Source organism: Apteryx mantelli, chromosome 1, assembly GCF_036417845.1.
Source record: "Apteryx mantelli isolate bAptMan1 chromosome 1, bAptMan1.hap1, whole genome shotgun sequence".
NCBI lineage: Eukaryota > Metazoa > Chordata > Aves > Apterygiformes > Apterygidae > Apteryx > Apteryx mantelli.
Window position 1 is genome coordinate 16,933,883 of NC_089978.1, and position 20,829 is coordinate 16,954,711.

Genomic DNA, 20,829 nt, shown 5'->3' on the forward strand with positions numbered 1-20,829 from the left:
TCTCAGAAGATTGTCTGATTACTTTGTATTTCAGTTACCCTCCTGCATACTGAATATAAGATTTTAGAAAGCACTGAGGTATGCTGCCTCAGTCTCTGATGGTTTTCCCCTCTGTTCTCCATGCCTGCTGTTGGCGATAAGAACTGCTGAGACTTAACATCAGGTCTATCCTGGCACTGAGCCCACTTTTGCTCCATACTCCATAATACCCTCCACACACTGCTGCAAAAGCAGACAAAGTAAAGGTGACTGCTGTCAAATGTCCTGGGAGTCCTGAACACCGATGTCTACTGCTGTCAGAGACACTCTACTGTACCTAAGACTTCTGCATGGGACTGCTCGATAAGACACAGGATTTAGAGGACCCTCGCAGCAAGTGGGATGTTGCAAGTGCAGAGGAAATAAAAGCCCTTCCACAGAGCTGGAAGCAGAATAGAGTGATGAAATGAGAAGTTAGAAATATGCTATGTGCTTGAGACATTTGCTGAATTGTTTCCCTCCCAAGAACATTTTCTTGGTGCCAAAAGGATCTGGAGAGCACACCATCAGCAATGAGAAATGGGGGACTCCTGACATCTAGGCAGGTGAAGTGTGGTCAGAGCCGTGCAAGTAGAAGTGAGAGGGTGGCTGGTGGGGGCTTGGAGATGGAAAGCCTGGGCTGAATTCTTCATCTGAGAGTAGATACCTAATTGAGGCATTTATGTTAGGGAGAGAAGCCCCCTCTCTGGTTGTGGAAGGAGTTAGGTACCTGCAGAAAATGCCTCAGATCTGGGGTGGCTGAGCCACTGTAGGGAAGTGCTCTTCTCCTCGTTAGGGAGCTCATACAGGGAACTTTTTGTAACGACTCTCCTCACTCTGGACAGTTCTGTTAGGGGCCTCAAATAAGGTGAGATGAATCTAAAAATTGCGTGGAATGTTCTCCTGCGCAGCTTAACACCCTTTTGCTTTCTCCCAGCAATACTGCTCTGTAGAAATAGCTTCTTGCACTTGACACCCCACTATAGCTTTCCAGAACTTTGTTCTCTTCCCAGACAAAATTCAATTTCTCACCAAGTGTACAATGTCTTCATGTGTACAATGTCTCTATGGTTCTAGAGGAAAGAAGTAACTTTTCAACCTGTAGGACTTGGTAAATTTTCCTCACTCATCATTATCTCTAATGGAGTGGCCTTTAGAGGCCATTAAAACCACCCAGGAGGGTATTTATGAAACTCTTGCAGTTCTCTGTTAGCAGCTTTCTCAAATAAATTCTTTTGCTACTTTGTTGTCCTTTTTCTCAATGTTCTTGATACTATTTACCATCACCCTCAAGAATCTTTCAATAACCTAGAATATGAACTAGAAAATTCCCTAGCCAGAGAGATCTCCTTTGACATTGTCCTTTGAGGAGACTTTATCTCGAAGCAGTGCAACATTTAATGGCAATCGCTTATTGGCTTAGAGAAGCGAGTATGAAAATTGCTATGCTCATCATCCTACATGGGCATAAGTGTTAAAACATGCTTCTTTTTTGGCAAAGTTTATTCCTGGGGGACAATTCCTACACTTAAAAACTAATGCAAACTTCCTTAAAAAAAAAAAAACTTAAAAAAAGCAGTGAAGAAAAAAGGAAGGTGAAAGAATATGTCTTAGGGCCTGGACAGGATGTAATTAAGCTGCTTTATTCTGAAAAGGAAAAGGGCTTAGTTACGTGGAACTAGGAACCACCCTGCTGCACTGCCGTATCCCCCACTGGGTCCTGGCCAGGCTGGGTCCTGGCAGCAGTTGAGGACCCCCAACAAAGCTCATCCATGGAAACCTCTGCACTGCAAAACTGCAGCCTCAGCCACTGCTGCTGCTGCTGAGTGGTGCATAACTCAGAGCTTTTGGCACCTCCTGCCTGACTCTGCTGCAAACCCCGAGGCCAAACTGCATAAACCTAGCCTCGTATGTGTCATATTGCTGACGATGAGGAGTATGTGACCTACTTCTGGCTTTTATATAACAATCGTCCTTATCCAACACAGTGATGCTGGTTCACTGACAGGCCCCCTCTTGTCCTGGTCATATTGCCTGTGGGTCACCATTTCTCTCCAGTGCTGCATATTCAGGGCTTCCTGGCAGCTTAATTTCTCTTCATTTTCTCTGTGCTGTTAACAGTGCTGTGTCCCTGCAAGTAGAGGCTTGCTTTATATGTAAAAACTGTGCAGAAAGATCTTAAATACCAGGCAAAGAGGACATGTATTAGACGTGTATTACCAAATCTCCTTGGCTACCAGCCATCCTCTGAAAATCAGTCCAGGAAGACAAAATACACTTCTATGAAAATATCTTTGTCATGACGTCTCCAAAGACTTCCCTATAACACTGTTTCTCCTTCCCAAAAAGCAACATATGAGAGCCATTGCTAGCTGTTGGACTAAACCAGTCTTGCAGTTGTAGAGTGAATATCTGTGATTGAACTAAATGACATCCTGGTCTGGAGCCCATGGATTTGTTACAGCATTCAAAAGTGTCTGGTACATGTGACTGAAGTGACAGACTCTGCTCAGATGCTTTTATCATGTGACATTTTTGTATTAGTTTGTACTGCTGCAAGCTCTCACAGCTAATACACTGTCAGGGTAATACACTATCAATAAGCTGTCAGTGAAATCATTAAGAATTTTCTGTGTGAATTTCGATATGCAGGAGATTGGGTCTAGGAGAAGAGTTATGCAAGAATTTCAAATGTAACTGGTGATTTTGTGTGTCTCTATTTTTGCATGCCCAGTCTCAGACTGCTTGGAAATTTGATATTTTTAGAGGATGAGTGCTTGAAATTATATCCATGGGCAAATTTTCCCTGCTGGTATCCAATAGACCTTTCGTTACAGCAAACATTGATGAGTTATAAGAAAACCATAACGACAAGAAATCTTCTCTTGCCCACTAAGTGCAGAGAGGCAGCTCCAGCACTCCTGTTTCCAAGCCAGTCTGAATTATGCATTATTATTCTATTTGCCAGGAATTTCCTTGCTTTTCTCAAACCAGAAGTACTCTTCAGTTGCCAAAATCTAAGACATTAATAAAGCAGAAATACAGATGGAAAATCCATGGTAAACACATCCCATTAATCCCTCTGTCCAGGTAAAATCCATATTATCTTCCACTTAGGGTTCAGGTTAGACTCAAGCAACAGGAAACTTTCTGGATGTTCCTCCACAGCCTAATACATATCACTCATTTTTCAGATACTAGTGCTTTAAGCTAACTTACAGCTAACAATACTGGAGGCGGGGGGGCGGGGGGGGGGAGGCAATTGTGATTTTATTTAGCTGTTTCCTTGAGGTAGTAATTAAAAGTCACTGTCAGCCTTATGTAAGAGAAATATTGAGAGACTGGAAATGGTGAGTCATTGTAAGCATTGTCAATATTCTGTTTCACCATTGACAAAATGTTCTTTTTGGTTCCTCTTTCACCACTTTCAAGCTTCAGCCAATTACTTAGGGCCTAAAGGCCTGATTTCTGAAGGTAGAAGGCAGCCTTGAGAAGCAAGTAGGTATCTAATCAGGATCTCAAAGGTGTGTAGGCACTTCTAAAATCAAAAGGAATTAACCCCATTATTTAGGTACAAGTAGCACTCACAAATACCCTGCCCAGCCCTGCAGGCATCTACAGTCCTGGACTGAAATTTCTTCTGTACTTGTGAAAGACACTGGCAGATACTGAGCCAGCACGATTTGTAGCTTGCCTCTTTGCCCTGCCTGAACTCCAGCCAGGTGAGTTCACCCACTTTTTGGTTCATGACTTCAGCGTGGTGCTCAGCTGCCTCTGTGGGGATGCTGAGCTGCTCAGGGCCTCCCTAACATTTAAGCTTTGCTGAGATTCACAGCATAATTTCTCACCGTGGTTGGTTTTAGGCCCCCTCGTAGCAGTGCTCAGAGTGTATCTCACATCACACAAAGCATGCACAGGGGTTGGGTTTTCACCAGAGCAGAATGTGGCAGAGAAGGGAGCTTCATAAAACAGGTACAGAGGCACCTCGTCTGCCTGTGTCCAGTCTTGTCTCTTGTAACAGTGGGCCTGGAGGGTGCGGGTACTCTGGGAGACAGATGGCTTCTTCTGGCCCTGACGCACAGTGGAAGAGAAATCAGTATGTGCTTTGACCAGATGTCTGAGGGATCAGCTTACTTACACACCGTGCAGAAGACCAGAAGCAAATCTCAGCTCTGCCTAATGGGGTCTGTACTGCGGTACCTGAAAGACTGTCTTCATCATTCGTTCTCATCCTCTCTCGCTGTCTTTGCCAATTCTGCTAGAGAAAGAGGAACAATGAAGAGGAGTAGAGTTCCTCTTACAATCAGGTCATGAGGGCATTTTTCTAGTAGACAAGATCAAGTCCCTTCAAGAAGAGGAAGGACTTCAGCCAAGCTTTCCCACAGACCAAGGGGTGCTTTAATCACTGAGATGTCACTCTGTGAGGATCCACAGTACTTTGTGTATTCTGGGAAAATATAGCTCAAAGCTCCTGAGCTTCTATCATCAGGGCTATTCCTCGGGTACCATGCTAGTCCCCTGAATCTTGTCCTTAGATACCTAGATCTTCTCACCGCCTTATAAACAGCCTGGTGCGTAAGCTAGAGTACAACTGCTCAAACAAGTGCAGGCAGGTTGTGTTTCCTCCACCCATGCTCCCGGCTGACTCACAGTGCACCACCTCCAGCCCAGAAGCACAGAGCTGGGTTAATGCTTCCTTTTCCTTGACGGGGGGTTGCTTGGGGGGCAGAGCACACATGAGCCCAGCTGCGCGGCTTCCCAGCCTGCGCTGCCTCATGTCCAGCCGGTTGGTGTGCAGACAGTGGGAGCAAGCAAGGCTGCACACTCATTGGCATAAATGCAGCCTCAGGCACTGGGCATGAACCTTAGATCGGGTGAACTCAGGAGCAGGGAAATCCTTCACTTGAATGCTGCTCTGAGCATCTAGCTGCAATTTAGGATATCTTCAGAAACCTGGCACTGACTCTCAGATGATTTTGGGCTGCCCTAAACTTTTCAGCTCCTCCGAGAAGGTGAATTGAGAGACTTCCATGCCTCACAAGGCTGGTCTCTGGAATATATCTATTCCAGTGCAGAGTATTTCTAATTAGTGCCTTTTCTTAGAAAACAGGATTTTCACAGTCCTTCCTAAGGATGTGCAGGAATAAGGCCTTCCCTCTCTTCACTTTCACTGCAGTTTGAGGCAATCAGGAAGGAAGATCTGATCACTCTTCACCTCAGAGTCCCTCCAGAAGCCGAGGAGGCAGGAGAAGCCTAGAAAAGGGAAGACCACACAGCTCCCTGCTGTGTTTTGATTTCATTGGCTGACTGATTTAAAAGTCCAGCAACTCGCTAGTTTAGACTAGTGAAGGATTATGACTCTCTCTGCTGACTCTGAGGAAAAGTGAGTAAAGCTACAGTCTGGCTTTTTATTGTTTTGAATGTATATATACTGTGAAGGGAATACAATATGTGTTTATGAACATTAGTTGCATAGCATTTGTGAAGGGTATCCACAAGCTCAGACACACTAAGTAACCCCAGAGACTCTGATAACAGTTCTCATTGCAACATAAATGTGGATGGCAGAAGCGCATGTATTTGTCTTACCACTGCGGCCCACTCTTTCTCTGGAAGAGTCATCTTGAGGGATTACATGAAAATCCCTTTTTATTCTTTAGCTTTTGGCTTGTTTGCTATTGGAAGTTGTCCTTGTGAAGGAAATAACTGCATTACGAACTGGACCATCAGCTCTGACCTCATTCCTGCAGTCCACCAAAGCACACCACCCGGTAACAGCTCAGCTGCGGTAATCACTTGACTCCTGGGACCCTGTGCCCACACCTCCTCTGCTTCCCACCCTCCCTCTGCAAAGCCCCTTCCCAGCCGGGGCACCAACCACTTCTCCTTGGTTGCTCGTTCTCCTGCCAGGGCCCTGACTCTTCCCGCTGCACCTGCTCACCAAACCTGCCCCTGCAGCCCTTTGCTATACTGCCCTTGCCCATGCAGGGTCCACCCCAGGGCAGCCCGCACCTGCCCCATACCTGCCCTGTAGGAAGCATCGCAGGGTGTGATGACTTCACATGCCATCGCCTGGGAACGTCCTCCCTGAGACCTGTCTGCCTTCCTCCTCCTCCCTGCCCTATTCAAGGGAGCTCCTGCCCCTTCCTGACTCCCCGATCATTTCTTCTGGCCTCTTGAAACTGTCCAACTGCTTCTGCTTATCTTTAACTCCTCCCTTTCAGACACTGAGCCCTGTGAAAACCTGAGGTGGAGTCCTAACACCACTGAGACTTGAGTGCAGCCATATCAAATTCCTTGTCCCAACGAACTGACCCAGAAGACACAAACACTGTCATACTCAAGCAAAATACTTTTATTACTCAAACATAATTTGCTTAATAAATAGTTGGAAAATAAATTAAAACTGTACATTGTTTTACATGTTTATGATTTTAAATTAGATTTATCAAAGGCCACAACTCATTTCAGATTGAGACACACAGTCAAAGATGAATGATATTGTTTATAACCAAGGAACATGAAAAAACATTTCTAATATAAATTCAACCCTACACTGTCACTTAATATTTCTAGCAGTCAAACCAACTGTTGCTCTGCATTGTACGGATAAGCTTCTTGGTCTTGACATCAACCTCATACTGCTTTGATCCATGGAAAAAATAGAAATGTCCTAGAAACGGGAAAGATAAAAATAACATCAAATGAATATTTGCTTCTTTTGTAGAAATGTTGACATACACTTGCTATTTTATTTGGTAAGTAAAAAAAATCAGAATAAACATTTTTTACATATATAAGTATATATATATATTGAAATGTATGCTATTTGTTTTGCTTTTATTGGTGGTCCTTTGTTTTATTTGTAATTGCATTTTAATTTGTTTACCATTTTTCTGAAGGGCAGCATCTACTGTGTGGTCAATTCCATGGAAGTCAGCTGCTATTTTTCTTGGATATCCCCTTTCCATTGATTGAGTGTTTTCATTGAAACTAAATGAAGAAATTGAATGAAAACATGAAACAAACTGTGAAGTTCAATACAGAGACCAGGTGGAGTTTCTACTGAACAGGCCTACTTTTGGCTGAAAATCCACTAACCATGAGCATCTGTGAACTTGCTGAACTGTGTAAATCCTGACTGTGTGAATACTCACATCTTTATTGGGCTACACAAGGTTGTTTTCAGAACATCTGACTAAATAGTTGACTTCTATTCCCCAACACTGATAACAAGAATAGGTGTTGCTCATAGTGAGCAATAAAATTAAATAATTATTCAAACTGATTATTTTAATTTGACAGTATTCAATCTATGAAGTGATTCCATGAGTGGAATGTGAACTTCTAGTATAATAACACTGTTACAGAAAAATTATTACTGGTTAATTATTAGGATAATATTACTGTTTGGTTGAACTGTTTCTTAAAAAATAAATATTCCAATCTGCTTCCACAGTTTTCTTGATAGATTTGTCATTTATATATTTCAAAGAGCACTTCTGGCCTGTTAGTAGCCACTGAATGAATGAGTAACAAGAAAGCAATGCCTACTCATATTACATTATTTTACTGTACTAATTTTATGTAATACTGCTTTCTAGTGGATAAACAAGGCTTATTTGCTTGTATCTCTTAGTCACAGGTTTCTAACAGTAAATGGATGTTGTCTTTATCTCAAGTTTTACAAACTTTGTTCTGTGAAAAGATAGGAGTAATTGTCTCCAACTTTCAGCATCATATTGTCTAAGAAAGCTGTCAATAAGAGACCACAAGCATATTGCATAAATTCTAGCATTAATTAGCTTTTAAAAAGCTATCTTGATTTTCTGCCATACAAAAGAGGAATTAGTCTTACCTCCAGTATCTGTGGCCTACAAAGAAGTAGGTTTTCTTGGTAGTTTGATCATGAACAGCTGCATCAATTTTCCTGACACTTTTGGAGAAGCCCAGGTTCTGGATAGGCTTGGGAAAACCTGGCTGTATATTGTAGCCGTTGACAGCCCAGTACTGGTCGTCTATCAAGAAAAACAGAAAATCTTAGTAGGGATTTCCAAAGAGGCTGAGCTCCTCTCAAATAAAGCCTCAGAGTTTTCTATGTAGCAAATGTCACCAAATAGCACAGGTTTCCTGCTGAAAACATTTTCCTCTAGGACACATACAATTTTGAATATTTCAGAGCTGTTGGATTTTCCATTTTATAAACTCATTACCTATTTTCGAGGTGGGTTTGGCACCTTTAAGAACACTTTTAAATTATTTAATGTAGGCAGTCACTTTTGTCTCAGCTATGATCTTCCCTCTCAGTGACAAAACCAAGAGTAATACAGGGCTGTCGTATAGGGCTGTTTTGAAACAACGTTAGTTAAAGACATTAAAGCAGCATTTTGAAAATGAAAATGGATTTAAATATTAAGAATCCCTTATATTATTACCATTTTTATTATATTACATCTATTATCATTACATAACATACACAAGTGTATGTAAGTTATCAGTACTACTGTAAGTTTATCCATGCATAAAAAGGACTGATGGAAATGTAAGAGAAATACCTTTAAAAAAGATTACTTGATCCTTCTTGTCAATCTCATAAGCAGCATCAAAGCCAGCTGCCAGCGACGGCCAGAATGAGGAGATGGTGTCATGCTCGATGCCTGTGAAGTAAGGACTTTTGCGCCAGACATAGCTGATCGAAATGAAAACAGCAGTATTTCATTGTTGATATTTCACTGGGTCAGTGACGCAGAAATGTACTTTAACTCCTGCTGCCCAGGCACTGGAGCTAGTCCTCCCCCCAAGGCAGAGCTTTTGGGATGCAGTGCACCCTTTTGTCCTCCTCCCTCTTAGACGTTTGCCCTTTAGTGCTGGTTGTGCAGGGGTCGTCAGGTCTCCCTCCACCCGCACGGCTCTGTACAGGAGGCAGCACGAGCTGCCAAGGTGACACCTGATGCCTGCAGTGGTGCTGACAATTGAAGCCAGGTCTTCACCATGTCTCATGCAGGTAGGCACAGCTTCATTCTTAATTTCAGTTTGGTTACAAATGTGCATTAAACATTCGTGAGAATCATGTAAGGAGGAAGTGCTCCCTCCTCCCCTTTCCTAACAATACTGTGAACAGCAATAGTTTTCTGACGTGTTATAGAAGGGGAATTAGAATCACTTCTTCATGAAAGGAAGTTTGTTCAATCAGAACACGATTACTAACCCAAGAAGCCAAATACTGGGTCTGACATCTTAATCTATTTCTTCAGGGTGGAAATGCATAACTAACAACCTGTTAGAGAGTTCAATATCAGAACATGTCCAAGAAGCAGACATCCCTAATAGCAGGGGTTCTCCAAAGACAGTGCTGGGCCATAGGTCCAGAGCTGACTCCTGGGTAAGGATGACGCTGCCAGTAGTGGCACTTTCTGCAGCCCCCTGACCCTTGTGTAGACCCAGTCTGACCAGGATAGTGCTTCATGTGAAGCAGGTTGAAGAATGACTCTGTGATTATTCAGCCTTGCACAATTCTGACAGACCAGGGTGCTGATGGATGATGGCTTAAACATTTTACTCACCTGTTAGTAAACCACATTACTCACCCAGCCCCAACGGGCTAGTAAAATTTTGCAAAGTTGCCTTAACATTTTCAGAAAGAAATATCTTCAGTTGTATCAAAGGGAAAATAAATTCCTTTAACTGAACTTTATGCTTTGCCATTTTGAGTCTTACAAAGAGCTGTTACAAGACATGAAATTACTTACCTGTCTTTAAAGAACAGTATTTCCCCACGGAGAGTGGTGATAGCATCAAAAGTCAAATGAGGGTCACAGTCGTCTGCTCTTGTAGGGGGTTTGGAGGGTGTCATTTCTGTTGGTTCTTTGTGGGGTGACGTTTCTGTTGGTGCTTCTGTAGGTGTCATTTCAGTTGGTTCTTGTGAGGGAAATGCTTTGGCTGGAGATTTCCTAGGGGGTCCTTTGGGAAACAGATAAATGTGGAACTGGAAGGTGAATTAGAATTTCATGTTGCAGAGCTTGGAGATAAACCATACCAAGTCAAGTGTATAGGTTCTTCAAGGTTGCAACTCAACCAGTAAATTAAACAGGGAAAGTTCCTGGGCAATTTGACTCAATTGTCTGTGTTGTTAACTGTTAAAAAAGTCTCTGGCGTGGTTTTGCCTTTACAACTTATTGCTCTTTCAGTTTGTATGTGCTCAGAAGTTAATACAGACCAGACAACATTCCCAAAAGGCAGTTTTGCGTGGGACCATCCTTTTTTGGAAGGTAAGAGAGGTTAATACTATGGGCATGGGCTGTTCTTCCGGTAGGACTAGAGAGTGGTCCTTGGACCTTCCGATTTACTGGCATAGATACAGCCCCCAGATTCCACTTTGCAGGTGCAGATTCTTAGCCACAGAGGAAATGAAATTTGCCCAAAATAACATCAGGAAATTAAAGCAGATACCCTAGCTACAATAGAAAGGTTATCACTTTCTAGCTGTAGAGTAAAGCTGACTACAAAATGCTTATCCATTCCCCCAAACGATGCTTCTTGCTTACCATAGAGGGACTGAATGCCATCAATGTCATCTTGAGGAAGTCTGTAGTTTCTTGTATCCCTGGCCATATATACAGGATACATCAAGGCACCAAAGACATTAGAATGACCAAGACCCAATGAGTGGCCTAACTCATGAGCAGCAACAAGAAACAAGTTGTATCCTAAAAAAAAATCCAACACAGAGAACAAACAGTAAATAAATTTTCTTGCATAACAATAGGATGCAGATGCCATCCTCTTGGGCATGATACAACATTCAGGGTGTTAATAAAACAGCAGAATTTAACTATGTCCAAGGTAAGAGGTCATCTGCTTGCGTCCTGGAAAAGAAGTAAGTTTCTGGTTATAAATGTTTATCTCTCACAGGGAGACCAATCTGAAGACAGTGTTTTCTCATGCTCCAGAAGTTTTCCTGTCCACAAAGTATCAAACTTTCCTTAATGTTCATGAAGATGGAAGGTTGGATGGGAACATTTTAATCATCTGGTCAGATCCTGGGAAACGTAAATGACATGAATTTCATCTGTTAACTACTTTACAGAGCCCAGTAACATGTGGGCTCTGATATCAACCCCGGACATAGCTGGACACCAGAAAGACTCACTTTTATTACTTGCCAGCAAATTCAAGACTTTTCCCTTGGCAGAAGTTAAAGATTTTCACAACTGTAAATCATTTTATTAAAAAAAAGTGATCTCAATATCACAGCTTTTAAGGATATTACCTGGTGGCTAAAATTCCCTGCCTTAAAGTGCCCTGCTCACGCTATTACTGTTTTGTGCTCATCTCGTTTGCTTCACTGGACCTGCAATTTCAGTCTATGTATTAAGTTTGGGAACTGCCATGATTGCATCCCAGGTAAGAATAGGCAGAATCATTTTGCTAAATTACACTGACATTTTACATCTCAGTAAATCCTGGAATTACTGCCAGAGCATCTGAAACTTTCCAGTGTAGTTAAAGGTCTTCAAGACAAATGCCGTTTAACAAACGACATGCAATGCAATGCTTAAGGCTACCTACCATTATAGGTAGTAAATTTGGTCCAGTTTTCATCTTCGTCAAAGTGGGCATCTCCTCCTATGCCTTTGCCGGGGGCATAGGCATGAGCCAGAGTTCCTCCTGGACCATCAAAGGAATAGAAGTCACTGTGAACTAAGAAAAGAAAAGAAACGTGATGTTTTTCATCAATTCTGTAAAAGCGATAAATATTTATCATTCCTAGGCAAGGGGACCCCCTTACATCCAGATGCAAAGGAGATCATTATATCTGCTTCACCACTGTAGAGTCTGGTGAATCTCAAAGGGGTCACACTGCTCCAGAGTTGAAAGGCTTTTGCAATTGCTTCCTCAACATCATCTTGTAGCATGTCTGGAGTGTAGTTCAAAATCCTGTGAAATAAGGAGAAAGGAATTGAAAGCAACCAGATCACATGTGACTAAGGCACACAGTATTGAGGTCAAATATTTTGCTCACAGGTTATTATTGTTCATATGTCTTGAGTTGTTCAATTTCTAATTATCCGCTTACTGGGATATAACACAGGAAGTTTTCATAGTTTTCTTTCAAGCACCCTAACTTAGACAACCTCAATTGCATCCCTTCTCCCTACTGACTATGTAACTGAGTAGACTCTTAACTAAGCAATGTAGACTCCTATTTTGGTCCCTTTTATCATTATTTGGAAGCCTAAAGCAAAGGATTTGAATATTCCCCACCTTTATGGTCCTGTGACCCTGAATATGACTCTTACAAGGATATATACAGGAATAAATAATAAAGAACTTGTTGGCATTACTTCTGCCTGACAATCACAAAGCTTCCCAGCAGTGTACAGTGAAGCATATTTTAGAACATATTACCGATATGTCACATCTTCTTTCTTCCACTTAGGGTTCAGAGGGAAGGTGCTGTATGAACGGACGTCTGGTATTCCACATCTGGGCTGCTTCATCATGTCCAGTGTCTGAGAATTCAGTTCCCCAGTCACCTCCAGTCCAAAGAATGACTGCATTTCTCGGATTTTTTCAGACATGAGATTGAGGTTCTTGGATTTAAAGAGAGCGCTTTTCTCTTCTTTAAAATCATAGAAGTTTTCCAGGTATTTCTGATGGGGAAGAAAAAGAAACAGTTTAGTACATAAATGTTTCTTTTCAAATGTAGACTTACTAATAAAATATTCTATAGTTATTCCCAATGCATGACTATATTCATTTTATCAATAAATTAATTCATAAGTTCTGCTTACAGTCCTTACCTGGGCAAACTGTATATCTTCTTTTTCCTTCTCTGGAACCACTGGTAAAGCACAAGAACATGCTACGTAGAGTAACCCAAGGAAAGGAAGGGACTTGATTTTCATCTTTGCCTCTCTGTCCTGCCAGTCCTTACTAGAAGACCTCTCAATCTCTTCTCCCTCTGTCCAAGGCTCACCAGTGTTTCTCTATTTATACCAGTCCTGTGCTTGGCAAAATCAACAGTTGCATGACTCAGATTATAACATCCTCTGATTTCCCACAGAAGCATAGAAAACAGATTTTGTTTTAGAAGCAGAGTAACGTGACAGCTTACCTTTTCCGAAAACCCCCTGATTTTGCAACCATATTACTGGACAGTGTACCTTTTTTTTTTCTTCATTCCTAAACTGGACCAGTACTTTAAACTTACCCAAATCTGTATAGATCACCTGGATAAAAATCACCTGATTTTTGAGAGGTGCTAAAGGGGCCTGGTTCTCTGTGAGGTATATCAATCTGTAATTCCTTGTACCACATGATAAGAGACCTCAGGAAACCTTCCCTCATCTTTCTCAGTGAGGCACCTCAGCAGCACCTTAGCACATCTGGAACGAATCCTTTTCTTTAGCCCATCTTCCCCCTGTTAATTTTAGTGATATAGATGGTTATACAAATGACCCATTTGTTTCTCTTCTTGAAAAGTCCTAATATCCTGATACAATTCCATGGACATGTGCAAAGAGCTGGAGGGAGAGAAAACTTCTTCCAGTGCTATACAGTGCTATTTCAGTGCTGCTCCGCAGCACAGAGGGTTGGGGCCATTGAGGCTGTTACACATTAACACAGGGCCAGGTACCGAGGACTGAATGGGGCAGGTCTGGTGATGGCAACGCCTTGCACTGGCAATGTAGGGCCAAAGCGGGGCGGGCAAATCAGCTGTGGATCACTCCTCAAAGTGCCTGGCTTCGCGTCTGATGAAGGTCCCTCGGGCAGGGGGATGCCTGGGGTCAGGCTGTCCTGAAAAAGTGCGGTGCATAGCGTATGCGAGCGCTAGCTTGCCATATGACTAGAGGGACTGCTGTGCAGATAGATATGAAGGATTGGTCTCCAGTTACCATGTTAAACCCATGACTACACAACCATCATCTGTGCTGCTGGGTGGCCCAGGCAATCATGGATTCAAGGCTGCATCCTGTTGTCCTCCCGTACTCAACCCAGGCAACCCACACACCAAAATGTTAAGGTCTCAGTAGAGCACCCCAGATCATATGTCATGGTCAACCTAGCCTGTCAGCCAAGAATATTTCTGCAACTAAAGAAGAAAAGGCAGAAACTGTCTTAGAGAACAAGGGGCACCCTGAGGTGGGGGTGTTTCAGAAATTTTTATTCCCCTTGGCTAGAAATACACATCTCCAAACTTAGACAAAAGATGACAGGAGCTTTAGGTTTCAGATTCCAAGTTCCCAAACTTGCCACAAGTCCTACTTTCAGTTCCTAAGTCCTTTTCTGAACTTAGTGTATTGCACTGAATGCAGAGGTTGCAGAACCGCTGTCATTCAGTTCCCTTTTTCTTGTCCATAATTCCTGAGACTTCTGCCTTTTGAAGCAGAATCATCCTGTGTTGACTTAGTGCCCAAATGAAAATTTGAAAGGAGAAATATGAGCTAAAAATAATTCACTTGCTTTTGAACATGAGAAAAAAAGAAGAAAAAGAAACCACTTCTCCAGTGAGAGCAAATTTATTGGAGACTTTAAAAAACAACCTTAGCACCACAGTAGCTGAGCTCTGCAGTCTGAGAGGTGGCCTGGGGAAAAGGGCATGGCCTCCTTCCAGCGGAAACGGGAGCTGAGCTGCCAGACCGGAATGGGTCACACTGCATGCATGACCCAGGTCAAAGCCCAGGGCCCTGAACCGTGGTGTTATGTGGCACAGACATTTGGTGTTTAAGGCTGAGGTGGGATGAGTGACTTTGCCAACAATTCGCTGCTTTGAAGGGGTGCTCCTGCTCCTCCTGGTCCCTCTCTCCCATCCTGGCCAGCACTGGCATACACTGCTGTTTCCCTGTGCTGTTCCAATATCAAGTGCCCCCTCTGGCAACTTATTCAGATAGCTGAAGCTATAGGAAACTAGCACAGAAAAATAACCCAACCTCCCCCACCCCCAAATAGTTTTTTGCTAGGTTAGCAAGCTGCACTGGCTCCCCAAGGGTCAGAGGAACACTGAAGCCAGCACAAAGGAGTGGTGGGACAGTACAGAGGGTAAGAAGGATGCAGGGAGGCAGCCAAATGTGAGGCTGGGATCTCTCCTTTTGGCAGCAGCAAGGTAAAAGATTGTCCCAGCTGGTCATTGCATTCCAAATTGAACTCATTGCTTATAATGGTGTCTGCATTTACACAAAGAAATGCAGACATGAGGCAAAGACATTTAAAATACTATGGTTGTATAACTCTGCACACAATAGCAGCTGTTATCATATGGCAGCTATCCTCTTTGCTTTCAACTAAATATTTTGTCAACAGACTGCTTCCTGCATCCTGAGTATCTGGGGCTATGCAGTCAGAGGGGAGAAGTGTAGGTAAAACAAATGGCAAACTTTTGAATAAGCCCTTTTTAATATTTAGGAAATATTTCTCACTGCCTTTAGCACAGCTGCTGATAGGATGCCACAGCTCATTTGTAGCTGTTGGCTTCCCCTCCCAGAGGCTGTGTCACCTCTGTGCTCAAGCAGCAGATGACATTTATGGAGTGGTAGGTGAGTACTGGGGCGGGTGAGCGCTGGATGCTGTCTTGCCAATGTGTTTGGCAGCACAAGTGGGGAAAATTCACAGCTGAGGGAGCCTGCATGACTCTGAGATATGCGAGTCCTTGCTTTCTCATTGCATGTACATCCAAGAGAGGACTTGCCTCCTTGTGCTGACCCAGAGGACATTAGCAACTTTTAGGGCCCAAACTAATGGGTTCTCAGTCCTGGTCTTGGAGATTATAGGATGTGAACAGGAACTGGTTTATCACTTGAAAGTAAGGTTTAATGTGCTTGCAAACTGTGTCCTCCATGGACACAGTGGAGATTTGTCAGCAACAGACACAGCCCTGATTTAAACGGCTTGAGTTGAACAGAAGAAGTGATCTGACACAGCACTTCTGCATATACCTACACTGTGCTTTATCTATAAGTCTATGGGTTCATGAGTTCTGCTTCAGAGATGACCAGAGGCACTTCATTTGTGGTAAAGCTGAGCAAGTCGGTGCCTGTTTTGTGCCTCGGCCCCACAGGCAACCCCGACCTAGACACTGAGCTTCACATCTTCCCTGAGAGGCCGATCCCCTAGACAGTTCTCTGAAATGCCTGCTTCCCTCCCATTGGACTGAGTCCTCACAAACCGCAGTGGTGACTCTTACCAGCTTATACAGTAGCAAAGAGGCTAGAACAGATTTAGGAATACTGCTCACTTCTTTCAGCTTGTAGGCATTCAGACTCGTATGTCCCGTATCATGGGCGAGTGCCTTAATCACCGTACTGAGGGACAACAGGAGGTACTTTCCCAGGAAGACCCCTATGGTAGAACAGAGCATTTTTCTGAAACTCTCCTAACATCCAGGCTAATACTCCCTCACCACAGAACTGTTTGTCCTCTGGCAGTATAATTCATATTATGCTATGAGGTCCGGCCCAAGCTTCAAGCTTTTTAGCAGATTTGTCAAAATTCTAGCTGGGAATTTTGCCATTTCTTATTTTTATATGGTTGAAATTCCATCTGGAAATGTCAAGCCAGTTTTGTTTATCAGTTTTGACTTGTGGAAAGAAGAAAGAGAAGAATACTCAATATAGATATATAAACAACTGTAATTAACTGTACTAACAACTGCAAATTAAGTCAAAGGAAACTTGAACTGACTAAACACATACACACTCTGATTTCACCTCCATAATTTATAGAAGGATCTGTGAATGTCTTCTCTCCCACCTCCTCCACCCCCATAATGTTTCTAAATTCTCTACTGTCTGACTTGCCGTGCCAAAGAAGCCAGATGGAGCAGCAAGGTCTTGGACATACCAGACATGAAAGAAGCTGCTATGTTTTTCCATTTAAATGTGATGGTATGATAAGTTCAAGAGAGCAGGTTCCGGTGCGAGAGGAACAATAACTGCACAGCAAAAGACACAAGCCCTTTGTATCACTATACAGGCCAGAGTCTATGTTAGTTAACTGTGCATGCAAAGAGGTGGTCAGGCAAGCAGAAAATTCAGGAGAGCCTCACATGCTCATCTGAATATTCCCAAGTGATAATTGCTTGTGTTATGAATGAGATTCAGTGAACTAGCTTTACAGAAACTGAACATATTCTGAATAATATTGGAGCACTGCGCTGCACTTTCTGGATTTTCTAACTTATCTATTGGATATGTGTCCTTTTATTTTTTTAAATAGTTTTGGGAAAAATAGGTTTAGGAAAAAAACAGTATTTTTACCTCTCTTTATCCACAAGGAAAGAAAAGCAGGTCCATTAAATATATCTGCTATTCAGAGACTCAAGTAAACCAAAGAATATTTACTGAAAATGAAACACTTTCCATCCGTCACTGCAAGATGATAGTATTTTGAGAGTATTGAAATGGAGTCTCAGGTAGGTATTGACCTGAATTCCACATGCCTGTATATTTTGCCTGTATATCCATATAGTTTCATTAATCAATGGAATCTCATCATCCTAGTCCTGTAATATACAGATGCTGTTCTTACATGAGTAAATTTTCTACTTCATCTGGGCATTTAGTCCAGGTTCTGTTGTAAACTGGAAGATGGCACGTAAAGAAAGCATCAGGGGCTGATTTTAATTAAACAGGAATTCAAAATATTTTTTGATGTCCTCTCCTTGAGTATTATCAACAATAACAAAGCTGAAATCATTTCCGTACTCATATTTAGCTGATGCATATAAACAAGTTTCTTAAGCTGCATGTCATTTCCTGGCAACAGTGTCTGACTTCATAGGGGTTTTTTTGCAAAGGCATGGTCTCAAAGAGCTCTGCGGTTCATTGATGTTATATCATCCATCACTGAACAAAAGGTAGGTCAGAATCCAGTGCCCCAGAATTTCAAGGTCTGCAGGAATTAAACTCAAATACAGACTTTGAAATTTTTGCCCCTTGCAGAAGACTTCTTATTTCATCAGTAGCAATATTTTGGGGCTACACTGTGAAGTTAGTCATAGCCCTGGGCAATGGGTGAGGCAGGAAGCATTACGGTTGTGAGACACAATTAATTCACTGTTTCCTCTTTACCTTCCTGGCCCCTGCTAGCTTCAGTCTATGTCACTGTCCCAAAATATGAAAATGTGAAACATGGGCATAAGCCCACCTTTCTTACTGAAGGAGAAGGGTCAGTAAAATGCTGAGCTGCTCCCTGCTACATTTATGGGCAGAGACCTAAAACTGTGTGATTCCTATTCCATTACAAAAGGCATCAAGAAGTTTTCAGATCTCTGGTCTGATTGCTCAGGTGATAGTAGTTTAGTCTCAAGAACATGTACTGTAATTTCTTGGTTCTGTAGAACAGAAAATATGTCCACGGAAAATGCTTTTCCCTGTGCAACTGATCATCTCATCTCTTAATGGCTGCTTAAACATCAGGGTCGTTTAGCTAGACAGTTCTATAAACCATAGTATTATACAGTTAATGTTATATGAATTTGATTGCAATGCCATTGACAGAGTATTAAGAAGAGATGAGGAATTTAATAATTTAAAGGCGCTCCAAACTTTTCTGGAATTCCTTTTGGTGTGGAATAGGAAAAGCCTACCACTGATAATTTGCCAAAGAAGCCCTGACTTAGACGTTCAACCAGCCAAGATGGTATACACCCTACATGAAGATCCAGATGCCTCCTTTGGAATCCTGAGCTCTCCGATTCTTTTGGTCATGAGTAGGGAAAGCAGGGAAGTTCTCTAGAAAACTGTCTGTCATTCTACTATTATATATAACAGCAATCATTTGAAAATTTAGGCAAGCGGCTACTGGCCATCTTGGTCTTCAATTCATGTTGCATATTGTAATATTGGTATCCTGTACAATATCCACTATTTTTTAAGGTATGAATCATCCATATGGTCTCTGAATCAATGTTTCTTAAGCAGAAAGCCTTCCTGTATACAGATGACTTGTAATGGATACACCATATTTATTTACTTAGGTGCAGAGATTAGAACAGTCATTTCAGATATTGAATAATGAACTTGACAGTGATTAGCACAGTTCTATGTGGCTGTGGTGGTAGGGCTCCTTTTTTTTTTTTTGAGGAGAGTATTGCATATAGATAAAGTTAGAATTATTTGAAATCTTCATGTTTCCTCAACCCCCTTTTTGTCTGATTGCCATCACTACTTCATATAGTAATCTACAGTGACCCTTAAGTAGCTGTCAATAGATCATGGCCACTAAATATGAGTTTAACCTGCCTTTCTCATCTCCTTAGCTGGAGGCCAGCATCATTTGTGCAAACAATGATTTTTTTACTTTGAAGGATTTCTGTTATAGAATGTATAGTACTCTAACTCTCCCTCCGTAATAACATATGTAATAACATATGTGAGGCCACTAGATGCATTGAAGACATTTTAGGCTTGGGAATTATTGGTATGCGTGTGACAGCTGCTCCTGCCTACATCTTGTCTTTACCAAACCTGCCTCCTGTGTTGGCTCTGACTTCTGAGCCAGTCCCTGGCCAAAGAGGAAGTTGGAGGTGGTAGGAAAACAAACAAGACAGTGGAAGATACTATGATTTGTTTCAAAATTTCTGGTGTGTCCATCACTGACAAATATTTATTTTTTAAATGGCCCATACTTCTGAATCAAAAGGCTTCTTTTCTTTCATATAGTACTGGAATCACAAGCAGGTAATATCTTTGAAGACACTCACCTGGACAGAAATGCTAATGGCTGCCATAGAGTCCTGTCTGCTCCAAGCAAACCTGCACCCACAAAGAGCTCACACAGTAGAAGGACGTCTTTGCACAAAGTGATGAAGAGGGAAACCTCTAGATGCTACTACAGGAAGTGCATAAGCTCATTTCACTGCTCTGGAGCAGCCAAGGGTCTAGCTCATCAGCTTTATAGTAACATTGGCAATTAAGCTGTTCTAGGGATGTACTTAAACAGTAAGCCACAGCCCACAGGATATTTGCCACAGGTAAGCAAGATAGCCAGAATTTTTAAATATTCATTGTATGTCTAAAAGTAGTAAAATGTAATTTAGTTTAAATTCCCCTAAAAAAAAAAGATAAAGCTGTTCCATTTTCCAAAACCCCTTTTTTGTAGATGCTCACTACAGTGAAGGTTCTGTCTTTGTGCAACTGTGGCAATGCTAAGCTAAAAGAAAATGATCAACTTTTCACATTTTTATTAAACCTGGATACCAAGGAAAATGTTTATTTTGAATACCAGCTTAAATAATCAAGCATCAAGGTTAACACTTATTACACTGCTGTGAAACACAGTTCCAGGAATGCTTCCTGACTAAACCAAAGGCTGACTTTTAATAAATACTAAAGTTATTAAATTTGCAATCTCCATACTTTACATAAAAATTACTTTAAAAATATGATTCTTGTAGTTAATGTAGACCCCACCCCCAATTTTCTCAAGAATCATATTCAGGCCTAAGCAAAGAAATGTAAAAGTCTTGTTAATAGAGTGCTTTCTGACAGTAGCTTCTTCCAGCTCACCACTAGCTGTCTGCACAGAGGTTACTGCCTTCTCAGAGCTGACATATTCATATGAATTCACATTATTTCGGTCAAAATAAGTTGGGCTATTAAACCCCTATAATTTTAATTGTTTAATCAAATTCAGGTAATTTGACTGAAGCAGGTTGGGGAGGCATCAGCTCTGTTGTATGGCAGAGTGAGCAGTTTGGAGTAAGTTTCTTCAGATAGGACTACTGATAATTGAGCTTGAGACAACATTGTGGGTGCAATCATAAACAAGGGCAGGAATTAGTTTTCAGATGTTAAATGAAATTACATTTTC

At 41.9% G+C, this 20,829-nt stretch overlaps 1 protein-coding gene across 1 annotated transcript; it reads right to left on the reverse strand.

Annotated features, from left to right (window-relative positions):
• Positions 1-6,590: 6,590 nt before the first annotated feature.
• Positions 6,591-12,926, reverse strand: LOC106495497 (stromelysin-1-like). Its single transcript, XM_013955967.2, has 10 exons — positions 12,822-12,926; positions 12,427-12,671; positions 11,807-11,955; positions 11,587-11,718; positions 10,563-10,724; positions 9,768-9,978; positions 8,574-8,707; positions 7,877-8,036; positions 6,908-7,011; positions 6,591-6,691 (listed from the first exon to the last, which is right to left on the reverse strand). Exons 1-10 carry the CDS (start codon positions 12,924-12,926, stop codon positions 6,591-6,593), a joined length of 1,503 nt encoding a protein of 500 aa, XP_013811421.2.
• Positions 12,927-20,829: the final 7,903 nt, after the last annotated feature.